The sequence below is a fragment of the Pelecanus crispus genome, chromosome 6 (assembly GCF_030463565.1).
Source record: "Pelecanus crispus isolate bPelCri1 chromosome 6, bPelCri1.pri, whole genome shotgun sequence".
In the NCBI taxonomy this organism is placed as follows: Eukaryota; Metazoa; Chordata; class Aves; order Pelecaniformes; family Pelecanidae; genus Pelecanus; species Pelecanus crispus.
Genome location: NC_134648.1, coordinates 2005372 through 2021371, shown reverse-complemented (window position 1 = coordinate 2021371; position 16000 = coordinate 2005372). Strand labels below are relative to the sequence as shown.

Genomic DNA, 16000 nt, shown 5'->3' with positions numbered 1-16000 from the left:
TCCAGGGTGGAGTTGTTCGCAGTGAGGGAACAGTGGTGCTGGGACTCTGCAGCAGGGACAAGGTGCAGGAAGACTGGGTGCACCTTTTGCACATGCTAAGGCAGCAGCGCTCAAATGGGAGTGCAGAGGAGCAGAAGGGGACAGGCACTGTCCCCAGATTCTCCTGGGGCTCTGTTAGAGCACTCAGCTGCAGGACATGAAGGCAGGGTGTAGAACACAAACAGAGGGACCTCAGAGGCTGCAGACGGGTAAGTCCACCATGAATTATGCAACCTTCAGGGTGCCCAGCGCAGAACTGCAGGGAATTGCAGGAAGCCTGGACTGCCCCGTCTCGACCTGTGCATGGGACCACGGCAGCAGGGCAGAACCCCAGGATTTGGGACCCAGGAGCAACAGCCACATCACTTGGTCTCCTGCTGTCCTGTATGGTTCTGGTTGGGGTTGTTGGAACAGCTCTGAGAGCTGAGACAACGGACAGCTCCAGAAAACAAGGATATTCCATTAGGGAGAGGAGCAGAGCAGGCACAGCCTTGGTTCCTGCAGAGAGACGCTTAGGCAGGGCCAGAAGATGAATGCCAAGGCTGCCTCTGCTGTGAGGGCAGGCTGGGATCTGTTCCCAGGGCTGGCAGCAGATCCCTTTGCCTTGTGCTGCTGCAAAGCTCTGTCTCGCACCTCCATGGCCTTGCTTGTCCTTTCCTGGTTCTGCCCTGCCTGTCCAACTCCCTGCTGTCCCTCCTGCGAGGCTGGGGCTGCTACAGCTCAGCCTCGAGGTCTTCCTAGGGCTGTAGCTCAGTGCGCTGCGGGCTGGAGAGGGCACCCATGCCAGGATCTCATGACATCTCTGAGGTCCAGCTGTTGCCCATGGCCTCTCCATACAGTCCTTCTTCAACGTGCGTAGAGAAATGGGTCTGTGGGGCTCTCCTGACATCCTTGCTCTGTCCACGTCTCAGAGTGCCTCCGCCTAGCAGCACTGCAGCGTTTCTCCCTGGTTTTGCTACTGCTGCTTTTCAGTCCCCTCTTTCCTGTCCCTCCACAGGCCTCCAACCCCGGCCAATTTGAGAGCGACAGCGATGTGCTCTGGCAGCGGGCACAGCTCCCCGATACTGTTTTTCACCACGGCCGGGTTGGCATCAACACGGACCGCCCCGATGAAGCCCTTGTGGTCCACGGTAACGTGAAGGTCATGGGTTCGCTGATGCACCCTTCAGACGTCCGAGTGAAGGAGGACATCCAGGAGGTAAGAGCCAGGCAAACCAGGCCAGGTTTGCGGTCATCAGGGGTTTGAAGAGGCACCACAGAAAGTGTGAGTGTCCTTGTGAGCCAGTTTCAGCTGCTGATTTTGATATAGTCCTCATGGGCAACCTGAGCTCCTGACTAGATGGGAAGTGCCTTAGAAGTCTGTCTGTCCGTGTCTGTCCCAAACACAGCTTGTCCATCATTTCTTAGGGAATACTGACTCTTCTGCTGTTAGCCAGAACTAGCAAACGCAGAAGTTACAAACCTGGAAACAGGTGAACACATCAGATAGCACACTGGGGGCTTGCCAGGGCCTGGGTGAGAGGCTCAGCTCTGCTCTGAAGTCATCTCAGCTGGATGTGCCTGTCCAGAAAAGCTGGGTACAGTCGTGTCTCATATTTATGAGAACTGCCTCTGCCCTGTGCCTGGTTGTGCAATGGGACTTGGTCTCCTCCTGGCTTCACTACCCAAGGGACTTGTCCGGTGACAAGAACTGGAGATTAACCGCAGTGCAAATGCCATTTGTCCTAATGGCTGGTCTGAGCAGGGTTCGGGGCTGTCTCGTGCAGTGCAAAGGTATTACCATGAGCCATAGTGGGTTTTGCTGCTTGGAGTCAGAGTCACGGGAACTTAGGAAGCAACACCCCGCTTAGGAGTTGCCTGTTTTGTCCCAGGTGGATACCACAGAGCAGCTGAAGAGGATCTCCCGTATGCGGCTAGTACACTACAACTACAAGCCCGAGTTTGCGGCCACGGTGGGCATTGACAACACCTCTGAGACAGGTATGGGCCCTGCGTCACACCACGGTGACCTGCTTGCGTCTGCAGCGCTGGATCTCACGTTCTGCAGCCTACAGCTGCGTTTTGTTCGTGGTGCCAAGCGGCACTGCTCTGCCTTTCTTGGCGGCTGCACCCAGCTCTGCCCTGGGGCAGCCCCCCCAGAGCATGGGGTAGGAGAGAGGGGGCTTCTCACCACCTGAAATTTAGGCATCTAATGAAATTCCCTCTTTAGTGAGTGGGAGAGAAGATGGCGCTTCCCACAGGTAGCTTACAGGGCTTCTGCGATAAGTCTTCTCCAAGTACCCACCTCTCTCCAGGGGTACAGCTACACACTGCAGCGGGGTGATGCAAATACCCCTGCCCACGTAATCTGGGACCCAGCCTTGGCTCAAGAGCCTCTGCTCTTCTGTTGCTGAGCCCGTAGGGGCTGCCCAGGCCACGGGGCTTCCAACGAGCTCTGCCTGGCCTTGCACAGGCCGGGGTGAGGGGAGGACGGTCCTTGCGTCGTCCCCAGTGAACAGGGTTTCTGCCAATGACCGCGTGGGCCAGAGAAAGAGCTGTGGCAGGAGGAGCCGTGCCCAGACCACCTTGACCCGCTGTGCTGTTTCCACGCAGGCGTCATTGCTCAGGAGGTAAAGGAGATCCTCCCTGAAGCTGTGAAGGACACCGGGGACCTGGTCTTTTCCAATGGGAAGACCCTTGAGAACTTCCTGGTGGTGAACAAGGTAGGTGGCAGCCAGGAGGGGCAGGGAGGCTGTTGAACCTGGCTCGAGAGACTTATGGAGCTGGAAATGGAAGAGGGAAACTGTGATGCCTGGGAAATGCTTCTAGGCCAACACCACCCCTATGAGTTTCAGACCTAGCTGGTCTTTCAGATGTCAGGAGCAGCCCTGGGTGGACAGCAGACATCAGCAGGGAGGAACCAGCCTGATGTCAGTGAAAGTTGGCAGCATCTCCCTCAGGAAGGGCTCCTTGTTGGCAGGCTCCTGTAGGGAGGCTCTTAGTCATAATCTCTCCTTTCTAGATAAGATAAGGTGGTTATGTCAAGATAACCCAGAGCACCTGGCTCTCTGACCTCTCCGTAACCTGTGGCAGCCTGTTTGCTACTCTGGGCATCGAGGGGACAGCCTCCCGTAGCCCACGTCAAGGGGACAGCCTCCCAAAGCTGCCAGCTCTCTCCTGCATCACTCTGTGCAGAGCAGGAATGGCCAAGACTGACCTTAGTGCCTTGTTTCTCCTTTGTGGAAGCCTCGATCCCTGCAGTTACATCACCAGCTAGGAGTAGCTGTGAGCGTGACCTTTTCTGTCCCGTCTACACGTGGCCAGGCCATCGCTGTCCTTTGTTTCTGCGTACAGCCCTCCTCCATGGGCCGCAGCTCAGCGTCAGCCCTCCAACAGGAGCTGGTGCCCGCTGCAGAACAGCCTGTCACAGCAAGCTGTGTGGTCTGAGCTCTCCAAAGAGGCATCTACCTGCTGCCACAAATTATCCGTGGTGTCCAAGATCCTCTGAGCGTAGTGCTGGACCAGCACACCCGTGAGATGTTTTGCCTTGGGGAGCTCTGTCTGGGGAAGTGGAGTGGCAGAGCCTGAGGGTGGAAGACGGGCAGGGGTGATACCACGGTGCCGGCAGCAGTACGTGGGATGTGGCTGCAGTTGTGCCGGAGGGAGATGCTTGTGCTGGAACGCCCTGCCTTTACCCGAGGGGCTGCAGGAGGAAGGTTGCTCTCCAGAGGCTTAGAATAGAATAGAATAGAATTGTTTAGATTGAAAAAGACCTTTAAGATCATCCAGTCCAACCATGAACCTAACACTACCAAGTCCACCACTAAACCGATTTAGGGTAGAGTCATAATCTCATGTTTCCTGCCTTGGTAGCTGCATTATTTTTGAATGAAAGTAAAAACAAGGAATCGTTAAGGTTGGAAAGGACCTCTAAGATCATCAGTCCAACCATCAACCCAACACCCCCATGCCCACTAAACCGTGTCCCAAATGGCTTCTGGATTTGGGCTCTCCACTGGTCTGGATCAGCTCTCTGTTGGATAATGCTGCAGAATAACTCCAGCAGCTTGCAGTATAGAGCAAGAGACAGAGGGCTGGGGGGCAGAGAAGGGGTGGATGGGGAGCATTGCTCACGTGATTTGACCAAGGGCTCCTGATGAAGATGGGGACTTCGTGTCTGTCCTTTGTGACTGAGGAGGACTCTTCGGATTAGCGCCAGCGGGAGACCTCAGGGATCCTGCACCAACATTTATTGTTTTGGTTGGGTTTATAGAATCACAGAATGGTTTGGGTTGGAAGGGACCTTTAGATCCCACCCAGCCCAACCCCCCTGCAGCGAGCAGGGACAGCTTTAACCAGAGCAGGGTGCTCACAGCCCCGTCCAACCTGGCCTGGAATATTTCTAGGGATGGGGCCTCCACTGCCTCTCTGGGCAACCTGTGCCAGTGCTTCACCACCCTCATTGTAAAAAATTTCTTCCTTATATCCAGTCTAAACCAATTCTTCTTTAGTTTAAATCCATTACGCCTTGTCCTGTCACAGCAGGCCTTGCTAAAAAGATTGTCCCCATCTTTTTTTTTTTTAAAAGGTTTGAAGAGGTTTTGAATGGTTTGAAGAGGATGTCTCTTGTTCTTGCATCCAGGGGCTGTAGAGATCTAGATGTGCCATGTTGGATGCTTCCCTACGCCCAGAGCTGGGTGTTGTGCAGCCTTTCCCCTGGGGCAGGGCATGGGAGAGCAGTCAGGGTGGCCAGATCCCGAGCAGGAGTGCCTCCACGTGCCAGGCCACTCAGTCTGCCGACCTGTTCCCTGGCAGGAGCGCATCTTCATGGAGAACGTGGGAGCCGTGAAGGAGCTGTGCAAACTGACAGACAACCTGGAGACCCGCATCGATGAGCTGGAGAGGTGGAGTCACAAGCTGGCCAAGCTCAAGCGGCTGGACAGCATGAAGTCAACCGTGAGCTCTGGGGCGTTCAGGTACGGGCATACTGAGGCACGGGAGCCAGAAGGGATGTCTCCTTTTGAGCCCAGGCAACCCTGAGTGACAGCTCGGTTTGGGAAAGGGGAGACGGGGAGGGGTGGTGGGGTGTTGGCCGTTGTCATTTAGCCTGGAGCAGATTCAAGGAGCTGAGATTGGTGAGACAGGTCTGGCGTACACACACCAACAGCCTGCTCTTAGACCAGCCCAAAAAACCCCAGTATGAAATTGTCTCCACGTTTCCCTAGAGTAAGTAAGCGGCTTTGTCAGGGCGAAGAGTTTCTCATGCTTCCAAAATCATCATACTGACCCTGGTCAGCTTATGCAGGTTTTGGGACAGAATTCGGGCAATGGACCAGCGCTGGTCTGACCTCCCCCCGAGCAGATGAAGTGACAAGGGTTTATGACTTGCCATGCAGAAATTTCTCCCCTAGTAGAGAATCACATTCTTGCCTGGGAATCGCTTCGAGTGCTGTTCCTGCGCAGCTCAGCTCCGCTCCTCCTTTCTCCTTGCAGCCAAACAGGAAGCCAGTTCAGCCGCGCGGGAAGCGTGCCCCACAAAAAAAGACCCCACAAAGCAGCCAGCAAGGTAAGGGACCGCTCCCAAAGGAGCAGCGCTGCGCGGGGAAAGGTGGCCTGTCCGGGAGCGGTCGTCTGCATGGTCTTCATGCGCTTTTCTTACACACTCTGCAGAGGGAGAGACCCTCTGCTCCTGTTTCCATGCTCTCTCCTTCCTTTTTGTCTGTCCCTAATGAAGACGTTATCCGGCTTCTGCGCTGCAGGGCTTCAGGGCTTGCAGGGGAGCAGGAAGAGAGCTTGGAATGGGCTGGGTGGGATCTGTGCGAAGACCCCAGAGCATTAAGGAGTCCTGAGCTGATCTTGGGGTTCTCACCAAGCCAGGAAACATGAACTTGCTACTCTCCCCTTAACTGGTTTAGTGGTGGACTTGGTAGTGTTAGGTCAATGGTTGGACTGGATGATCTTAAAGGTCTTTTCCAACCTCAACGATTCTAGGATTCTATGATTCTCTTGCAGTCGCCGTCAGTGGTCCCGGAACAGGCCTGCATCAGCCAGCGCTTCCTGCAGGGCACCATCATTGCCCTGGTCATCATCATGGCATTCAGGTGAGACCACGCACCCGGGCTGCCGCTTCTCCGCTGTCTCTCTCCAGCTCATCGGTTTGGCCCGTGCCATCCGTGGGGTGTGTAGCGAGGGGCTGTGGACCTACGGCTTCTTGCACAGGCTGAAATCCCTTGGAAGCAGATCACTACCATGACATGTCCCTTGCCCCGTGCCCGTCCTCAGCCTCTACCTTTCTCTTTCTTTCCAGCGTGGTGTCCATGTCCACGCTCTACGTGCTGAGCTTGCGCAGCGAAGAGGACCTTGTGGATATCGATGGGTAGGTACTTCTGGGCTCTGTGCGAGGGATGTGGTGACCGGGGGAGTCTGAAGCGCAAAAAGCAGCCGCTGCAGGGTTTTTGAGCACAGTTCCAGCAAGTCAAGTTGTAAAGCCAACCAAGCACATCCACGTCTGATGTCAGTTAAATTATCTCGAGCAAGAAGTGAGGAATAGAGAAGAAAAAGGAAACACCCTCTTGTTTGGCTGCTCACATATCTACTCATGACCAGTCTGAACGTTCTTTGGATGCCTCTAAAACCGCATCGTCCCGCTGATTGCAGTGGGGCTGGACCAGTCTGCCCAAGGCAAGAGTTTTCCTCTGCAAACAGTGTCCTTAGTGTGGAGAGAGCATTGAGGGAACGGTCGGAGCTCGGCAAGCGTGCACGCGGGCAGCCTGTGCTGGGCATTCAGTTTTGGCACACTTCACTCCTTTGGGAGCTCGCGTTACCAGATAATGAGTCTCTTTTTCTCTCTCTCTTCTCCCTGTCCTATTTCTTTCCCTCCTGTTCTGGTTACGTCTCTCATCCAACCCATTTTTCTTTCCACTTTGTCATTAATTTTCCCCATTCGTGTCTTTTCATTTCCATTACCTCCCATATCCTCTTTCATTCCCCGCTGTCCTCCTCATCTTCTACCGACCTGCCTTCTCTTCCCATCTCCCTTCACTGTCCTGTAGCTCTTTTGCCGTGCCCACTGCCTGTCTCCTGGCCCTCTTTCGGCACAGGGGTCCCGGGGTCCCGGTCGCTCTGTGTCCACGGTATGTTACTGTTTCATTATACTGTTATTTAATTGCTGCATCCCTTCTCTCAGTTCCTCTTCTTTGTTCCATCTGCACCACAGAAGACCAAGAATCTTAAGGAAAATTGAAAACAAAGAAAGGGATATGGATATAGTTCAGCAAGTGGGACTCCAGGAGGAAGGATTAGGGGGACTCCCGGTCAGGAAGGGGAAATCAGGGTTAGGAGATTGAAGAACCAATTAATCAAAGGCTAAATAAAGAAATTCCATGCTACAGGTAGAGCAGGAGCAGACAGTTTGAAAGGAATGGAGGGAGTATGTAAAAAGGATGAAGACTTTGAAGAATTAGCCAAAAAGCTGTTCCTACCCTCTCTTCATATGTGAGTAGCTTTATTGCGGAGGGTTGCTCTCAAGTACAGGACAGCTTACTGTGCGAAAGAAGGACAGGAAAAAAAAAACCAACTAAATTATTTCTTTTTATGAGGCATCACCGCTGGGAATGTTTGGAACAGTACTGACTGCCTGAGTTACTCGTTAGGTCCAGACCTGTAAAGCACCTCAGTTAATGGGATCTGCAGGGCTGCAGCAAAATTCTTCCCTTAAAAGCAAAATGGGTCCTACCGGCCTGTCAGCACCCTTAGAACAAAACGCTGCAGAAAAAGCAGTGGAAGGCACAATTAATTTGTTCTTTTAAGAACTCCGCATCAGGGTGTTTCACAGGAAGCTGCTGAAAAAGTAATTGCTTGTGGGGTGCCAGATAAAGCTATGCATGGCAAGTGTTGACGAGGCAGCGGAGGAACGTGAGGGATGGGGTAGGTTTTTTGGCTGGGATGAAGGTTAGCTCCAGAGGCTGGTGCCCACATTCCCTCCAGGAGACCGGCGTTGCCTCTCCTTTCACCAGAAAAAGAAATACGTGTGGTAAGGTAAGTCTTGCAGGTGACAAAGCGGTATTTAGATTTCTCTCTAAACGAGTGAAGGCTCTGTTTCTCTTGGAGAAACCTAAGGGGACAGGCAAGACAAGAGTACAAGCAAAATGTGAGACAGATAAAACTGAACTGCTCCTGTGCCTGGGCAGGTAAAATCTTGAACATCTTTGTTAGGAGCTCAGTAAAAATTTCTGCTCAGTGGGCAGCTACAGCGCGTGAAGCCGAGAGCCTTGGTTTATCCCATCTCTCTGTAGGCGGTAGCTGGTGCCCAGAAGTGCTGTTGCTCCGGGCTCCTTGTGCAAACACGGGAGAAAAACAGCACGAGGCAGCGGTTCCTCCCCTTTCACATCTGCCTTACCCTCGGGAGATGCCTGTGGTGTCCTCAGCTCAGGTCTTGGTAGCTTCAGTGAAACACCTGACATTACGTGGGATGCATCTGGGTGGGATTCTGTGTCTTTTGAAAAAACAAGATGAGGAACGGTCTGTCTCCGAGAGATAAGGGGCACCTCCCGTAGGGAATGGTGAGTGCTTGGAGCCCGTTACGGCCCAACGTGTTGAGACCCGAGCACGTAAAGCCACCCCGGGGATCACTGTTGCAAATCAGGTCCCCTGAGTACCCCGTTCCATGGCGAGCACTGAGGGAGCATTGCTGGTGTCCTCTGAACCGGCTGGGGCTTGTCCCTGCCAGACATGGGACTGCCACACGATCTGCGGTGGCATTTCCGAGCTCTCCTTGCTGTCTTCACGGCTTGCGTGCCTCTCTCCCGCCTTTCCTTTCCCAGATCACTCCAGTCCGTGCTCCTCCTCACCCTCGCGCTCTCCCCATCTGCTCTGGCTCCATGCACCTGGTCCCATCGCCCCACTCGCTGCTACAGCCGCTTCTCTCTTCACGTACAAGTGACACCGTTGTCCCCACGGTAGAGGTTTTCACCATATTTTCCTGCGTTTCAGGTCAAGCCAGAGCTTTGACAAAACGCAGACGGTGCGATCCACAGCTGCGCCGAGCGGAGCCGGCGGCAGGACCCCCACGCACCACGGTAGGTTGCGATGATGGGTTCTGGTGCAGGGTGAAGTGCGTGGCTGCTCCTCCGTGCCAGGGGCTTGCTGGCACCGTGCTGTCTTCACGCTGGGAGGTCCTGGGGCTCTGCTTTTGTGGAAGGGATGCCGGGGGCAGTCGGTGCTGCTCCTGTTAGATCCTTGACTTGCCTCACGTGTCCCTGCCGTTTGTCCTGCAGTCACAGAGGACACGCACGACGCAGTCTTCGGCTTACCTGGTCACAGCGTGCTAGCCTGCTTCAGCCCACCGTGTTTCTCCGTGTGCTGCTCTGCTGCTCCCACCAACGTCTCCTCTGTTGCCCTCTCTGAGGCCAGCCCCACTCATGCCACTAACCGGACAGGTAAGTACCAGCCCAGGCACCCAGAAGGTGCTGGAGCAACGCCGAGGTGTGTCTGTCCCACCATTGCATCACCTCGTATCCCCAGCCCCCTCTCGCCTCCTCTCCTGCCTCTGCACGTTACAAAAAGGCCGCGCAGCTTGCCCGTCAAAATGGGCCCCGGTTCCCTCCACCCCCGCTGCCTGGGTTGAGACCTGCCGCAGCAGGCAGCTGCGGGGCAAAGCGGGACTGCCAGGCTGAACAGCCCTCGCTGCCCACGTGGCATGGTTCAGACGTCCGTGGTCATGCTGCCAGGGGTAAGTGGGGGCTGGAACGTCTTTGGAGCTGCCTGCTTTGCCAATACAAGGTCACGAGAGGCTACGCCGGGCTGTGTCTTGCAGTCTCACCTCATTCTTCTGTTTGCTTTGAGCAGGGTTTTGACAGGCCAGGAGGTTTGCTGCCTCTTGGCTGCCCAAGCGGGGCTTTTGCAAGCTCGCTTGCTCCATCGAGCACTGGTCAAGCATTGGAAGAGGCTGCCCAGAGAGGTGGGGGAGTCCCCAGCCCTGGAGGGGTTCAAAAAACGGGCAGACATGGCACTTTGGGCCATGGTTTAGTGGGCATGGGGGTGTTGGGTTGATGGTTGGGCTGATGATCTTAGAGGTCCTTTCCAACCTCAATGATTCCTAGTTTTACTTTCATTATAAATAATGCAGCCACCAAGTCAGGGAACATGAGATTATGACTCTGCCCTTAACTGGTTTAGTGTTGGACTTGGCAGTGTTAGGTTAATGGTTGGACTGGATGATCTTAAAGGTCTTTTCCAACCTAAACAATTCTAGGACTCTATGGTCGCTGTTGCAGGAGGAACAGCACCTCAGGCAGCCACTGCAGAGCCGTAACACCCCCGGAGCCATGCCTTCACCCTGCCTTAAGCACCGTGCCCTACGCAAGCACAGAGCTGTGCCCCCACTTTGTCCCCCCAGGCTGCTCTGGCTTCGCTTCGCTGCGAGGATCCCGCCAGCCCCTTCAGGCACGGAGGCTGGGAAGCCTCCGCTGCTCACAGGGGGGTGACACGGGGGGTGACGTGGGGACAGGACGAACCCAGAGCTGGGAGCTCTTCTCTCTGCACCGGTCCCGGAGGTCGGGAGTGCTGCCAGCCTCTCCCTGCCTCTCAGCCCAACCTTTCTCTCCCTTCTCTTTGCAGACCAAAGTCAGACCTCACTCCTGCCAGTGACAAATATCAAAGCCAAATCCAGGGGCATCACGGGGAAAGCGACATCCTACACCAAGTGGCCAAAGACGCCTGACAGGTCTCAGAGCTTCGGCAGCCCCAATGCCAGCCCCTCCTCCCCCTTCACCCACAGCCAGGGCAAATCCAAGTACATCTCCAACCTCTCGCTCTCCCGCAGCAACTCGCCGCTGGGGCAGGCCCGGCAGCAGCGCAGCATCAAGCAGCCGGTGAGCGAGTGGCCCCGCACGCAGGATCCCGGTACGGATGGTAGGTGAACCCTATCTTCTTCTCTCCTTGCAGGGACACCGTGGTCCTGAGTTCTCTCCTGGGGGTATCCTCAGCCAGCTGGGTCTCATCTGTCCTGCACAGCTCTCCCTTTTTGCCTCCAGCTCTCCCAGTGCCGCCAGCTTCAACCTCCAGCCCTGCCCTACGGTTTCTGGCCACATTAGCCAGTTGCTAGTTCCCTTCTGAGGCTGCTGTACCAGCATCTCCATTCTTACCCGGGTCTCGGCTTGCTCAGCCATTTCTAAATCAGATCTAGAGGAAGAAATGCACAGATTCAGTCACGCTGGCAGCAGAGAGAAAGGAATGTCGATGAGCAGCCATTGGCGTAGTCTGGGGCACCCCTTCTCCAGGCTCTCCGTGGCTGGGCACGGTGTTAGCGCAGTCTTGCAGCAATCTGACTGCCCTCTCCGATGACAGGGTGATGAGGAAAGGTGGTCTCAGTGCCAGGCATCCCTTCCAGCCCTTCTTGCTCGGGGTACCCCAGCTGCCATCCCTTTGCTGTTCCTAAATAGCCTGTTCTCCCACCCGCAGGGCCAAGCCCAGTGCTGCACTCCGTCCGGATCGTGGAAATCAATATGGCCATCCAGTCCCAGTACTGCGCAGCCGCCGATGCATGCAGGTGAGCGAGGCAAGGCCGGCTGCCGGCGCTTTGGTGGCAGCAGCACTGTGGGAGCTCCAGGGGAAGCAGCGGATGGGCAGCTCCTGGAGTCTTGAGTTGTTTTCTGCCGTCGTCCCAAGGCAGCCCGTGCTGCTCCTCGGACAGAGGAGCTGGGGCTCAGAGTCCTTTGCTCAGAGAGCGGGAAGATTGCGTTTGGTGATGAGCTCAGCCTTGGGAACTGGCCTGGGAAGCCCTGCCCTCTGAAGTCTCAGCCCAACAGAGACTTTGGGTCCTGTCCCGGCCATCTCACAGCTGCCTGCAACGCTGCAGTGAGGTCTAACGCTCTCTCTGTGTCCCTAGGGCTGGAAACTTCACCTACCGCATCCCCGTCAACCAGCTCACAGCAGTCAACACCAACCTGACGCTGGAGATGAAGTGAGTGGACAGGGCCCATCTCTTCGGTGTTTTGGTACCCCTGAAGTCAGCTGGATGCTGTGCCACGTGGCCATGGTGTCTCCTGCCCGCGCTGGGGAAGCGACAGCAGGGGCTTAACTGTGTCTTGTCTCCCCAGCTCCTCCTCCGCTGTGTCCGTCTCCCTTTGCGGCCTCGTCGCCAGCGACCCGTGCCAGGATGCTGCGAGCACGAACAGCTCCGCCGATGCCACAGACGCACAGGTAGGGAGGGCACGGCTGACAAAATCCACCGTGCGTTGCGTCATCCCAGCCCAACGCCCATCCCTCCAGAAGGGACTGCAGCAGCCTGGCTAGGGCAGCACTGGAGCTGCTGGAGGGAATTCACGCTCGGAGTAACGCAGGCTAACGTCAGCGACCCTCAGACATCCCTGCAGCCCCAACGGGAAGGGGTCTGTAAACCTGATACGTGTGGTCACGCGTATGAAATCATCTCACCCAACCCCTCTGCACGAGCCGCGGGACTGGGGGGGGGGGGGGGGGGGGGGGGGGGAAGAAAAACCAGGCTGTAAGCTGCCGTAACGCATCCAAACGAAATCCCTTCGGGGGGACTTTGTGGGTCTGTGTGCGCAGAGCCTGCATCAGACCCTTCGTACCCTCGCGTGCCTCCTTGCCCCTCTGAGTCCAGCTCTATCCTGACTTTGGAGAGCTCGCTCCTCCGCTCGACAGTGCAGGGTTGTGTGGTTCCTGGCCACTCTGGCCTGGGAAAACGTCCCCGGAGGCTCGGCCCCAGTCTCATCCTGGCTATTCTGTTTTCTCCCCCAGGAAACGATGCACCGTTGGCCTCTCGTGATGATGCCATTCCGGGAGTTTACCTACCACTTCCGAGTAGCACAGCCTGTGAGTACCAGCAGCTGCTTTGCCTTTCCTCTTGTCTGGGGCTGAGCAGAAGGAGGGCGATGGGACCATGGGCAGATTTAGTGGCCGCATTGCACCGAGAGCCTTCCACAGCCCTCTGCGTGGTGGCTGCTGCCTTCCGTGGTTACCTGGGTAGCGGGGGTATGATTTTACTCTGCCCCAGCACATAATTCGTGCACAATTCCCCCCCCCGCCTCACAGCATGCATCCTACCCCTGTCTGTAAGCTCTTTTTCTCGCTCTCTCCCAGGGCCGAGCCAACTGCAGCACTGCTCCCGAGCAGATGGGACACTTTTTCACTGACTATTATTTTCAGTTTTACTGGCTCTGTGAGTGAGTCCTGGCAGCACCAGTGCCCTCTGGTTGGAGAGAGGAGGGGGACTGGTGACACTGGGGCGATTCCCATACACCCTCCTCCGCTAGCCCCCAGCCCCACCTTACCCCCGTCTCCCGCGTGGGGCGTGGAGCTGGTTTGGTTGTGGCTGATGGCGCAGGCACGGAAGAGAACGCAGAACGTAGGACCTGAGCCACAGAAACATAACCAGCCCTGTGGTATCTCCCGGGCTCGCCTCGCACCGACTCCTGCCATCCCACGCCGCCCCAAACGTCTCTCTCCTTCCCTTACGGGGACGCCTGTGTCCTCCGTCACTTCTCCTTCCCCTCGCAACACTGGATTCGAAAGGATTACACTGGACTGAGCGTGGACGGGTCTGCCACATCCCAGAGCGCGGATGGGAGCTCCGTCCTGTACTGGCCCAGTGGTCCCAGATGTGCCACATCAGTTCTTCACGACACTGGAATGGCTCAACACTGGAGCCCTTTCCAAGAGCGAAACGCTGGAGTTTGGCCTGGAAAGGAAGGCTGTGCCTGGACGTACTGGAAGTCATACACTGGAGTTGCTGGTCCTTCTAGTTGGCCCAGGGCCACCCCCCTACAGCCCCGCTCCGCAGATCCCCGGAGACCCCCAGGACCCGCGAACGGACTGTCCTCTGTGGACAACAAGAGAAGGTGCAGCTTCGACATTAGCCCTGTCTGTCCCACTCCTCACCGTACTCTTAACTTCCACCGCATCCGGATCTGGATGGATAAACTCAAAAAAAAAAAAAAAACCCCACTAAAGATGCTGCTGAGGCTGTGCCCAGGCCAAACCGTGCGTGGGGACACTTCCCATCATTTCTCACCGAGAAAAATTACCCTGAGTCATCTGCATTAAGTGTCCTGGGACCCGATTTTTGTTGGTTTGGTTTTTTTTTTTTTCCTTTTTCATCTGGCAGCAGCATGTGTGGAGCTGCCTGGTTGGCTCTCAAGTCACACAGCCACCTCTGCCCAGATGTGCAGACGGAGAGACCACTGGCAAAGCCCACTGTGCCCTGCAGAGCAAGGCTGAGTCGCTGGGGACGCGCGGCGCAGCTTCACCGCACGCCCTGGCTAACGGAGCCCCGCCAGGCACTGAAGAGGCCGCTCCTCTCCCACAAAGCGGGGAACAGCAGCGACCGCGGGCCCTCGCCGTCACTGTTCGCGGAAAGTAGTTATGTATTTTGGGTATTTTACTGTTACAAGTTCTTAACTTGCTAAACTACTGATTTTTTTTTTTTTTTTTTTAAGCCGTATAAAAATGGGTCTCTTAATTCTGTCCCTGTTGAGCTACGCATGTCTCGCATAGGAAACCAAAGGGGGCCGCTGCTAAGCTCTACGTTAAAACTTGACTGCCACGGCGGTGCTGGGACGCATCAGACCGACTGACGAGCGCGCACGTCCTCCTCCCCGTCCTGCTCCGGCACCTCTTGCTAAAAAGGAGACATACGCGTTCCTGGAGGCTGGGCCATCAGCAGGTTCTTACGGCCGAGACGCGTTTCTCTAAGGAAACAGCAGCCACCGCTGGGGAAGGGCGGCGAGGGGGAAACGCCTCTCACCAGGCCTGAAGCACGCTCAAAAGCTGGCTTCAGAGAAGAGCACGCCATGCCGGCCCGGCCCCGGGCGTAGGCAACTCGAACCAAAGCGGTTTTGGGAAATTGCGTTGGGCTCTGGCTGCTGCAGTTTGTTGCTTTCAGTGGAGACAGACGCAGCGATCCCCTTGCCAGCTGCAGGCCGTGTCGTTACCAGCACTGAGGAGCACGTGGCTGGCTCCGGAGAAACAAGCTGCAAAGATTTTTTTTTTTTTTTTTCTTTTAATCCAGCTAGAGAGATCGTGGGACCCTACGCGGCCTTCTCCCCCCAGTCTGGGGAGCAGTTTGATCTCCTGTCACCCATCTCAGAACTTCTGAGCTTCTCCCAGCAAAGCAGCCCCAGCCCTGCAATTCCTTGCGACATCGCTAGGCGTTGGCGTCTCTGCCGCCAAAGGACCTGGCTCTTTATTGGTAGGGCGGTTTCAAGGTCAGGTCTTCGTTCCCACTGCATGCCTACGGGCAGCAAACACTAAACTAGACCTTGGTGATGCTTTCCAGTTACTAAAACGCACTGAAGCCCGGGCAGGTAGGAAGCAGCGGGTGAGCAGGGAACGCCGGGCAGCCAAGCAGGAGTGAAGCTGGGGGAACTACGCGACTTTGGGGAGCTCAGTGGGAAAGCAAGAGGTCCCAAGGCTCGGGAGCACCACAGGCAGGTCAGCTCCACGCTCAGCAGGGATCTCTGTTTCTCCCTGCAGCTGGGAAGGAAACCCTCCGATGTAGCGCTCTGGGGAGGCCGCTCTTCCCTCCACCTGCCCTGAGCTTTTTTTTGTTTGGCCTTAAACCGGGAAGTTACTTTCTTGGCAGCTTTTATTCTCCGCTTGGCAATCAGTGGCCCAGCCTGGCAAGTCCTTATTCAGGCGAGCGATGCCATGTGCTCTTTGATGCCTGCTCAGCTGCGAGGTAGCCTTCTCAGACCTGCTCTTTTCCCTCAGATTGTCGAGCTGGACTAAAAGCCTGGGCACTCCTTTAGCCCCTGAAGAGGTAACGGGCGGTGCTGGGAGAGCCGGAGCCGAAAGCGCTGCCTGCAATCGCCACCACCAATCCACCCCCTCGCTGGCGGGCCCGGCTGAGGTCAGCCGAGACCCACGCGTGCATTGCATCCCACTGCGGGGAAAGCCACTCCTGGAGGGGAGGAATCAATCAATCGCTAGAACCGTGCTAGCAGCGGTGGCCCGAGAGAAG

At 56.1% G+C, this 16000-nt stretch overlaps 1 protein-coding gene across 1 annotated transcript in view; it reads left to right on the top strand.

Annotated features, from left to right (window-relative positions):
* Nucleotides 1–13209, top strand: part of MYRF (myelin regulatory factor) — a 48328-nt gene extending 35119 nt beyond the window's left edge. The window contains exons 13-28 of the mRNA XM_075712243.1: nucleotides 1037–1237; nucleotides 1911–2019; nucleotides 2632–2741; nucleotides 4834–4994; nucleotides 5512–5584; nucleotides 6031–6119; nucleotides 6326–6394; nucleotides 7071–7151; nucleotides 9010–9095; nucleotides 9294–9455; nucleotides 10636–10929; nucleotides 11479–11566; nucleotides 11906–11980; nucleotides 12117–12219; nucleotides 12781–12855; nucleotides 13123–13209. Coding sequence (XP_075568358.1) covers nucleotides 1037–1237; nucleotides 1911–2019; nucleotides 2632–2741; nucleotides 4834–4994; nucleotides 5512–5584; nucleotides 6031–6119; nucleotides 6326–6394; nucleotides 7071–7151; nucleotides 9010–9095; nucleotides 9294–9455; nucleotides 10636–10929; nucleotides 11479–11566; nucleotides 11906–11980; nucleotides 12117–12219; nucleotides 12781–12855; nucleotides 13123–13209 — 1863 coding nt within the window. The remainder of the gene's footprint in view (nucleotides 1–1036; nucleotides 1238–1910; nucleotides 2020–2631; nucleotides 2742–4833; nucleotides 4995–5511; nucleotides 5585–6030; nucleotides 6120–6325; nucleotides 6395–7070; nucleotides 7152–9009; nucleotides 9096–9293; nucleotides 9456–10635; nucleotides 10930–11478; nucleotides 11567–11905; nucleotides 11981–12116; nucleotides 12220–12780; nucleotides 12856–13122) is intronic.
* The last annotated feature ends 2791 nt before the right edge of the window (nucleotides 13210–16000 follow it).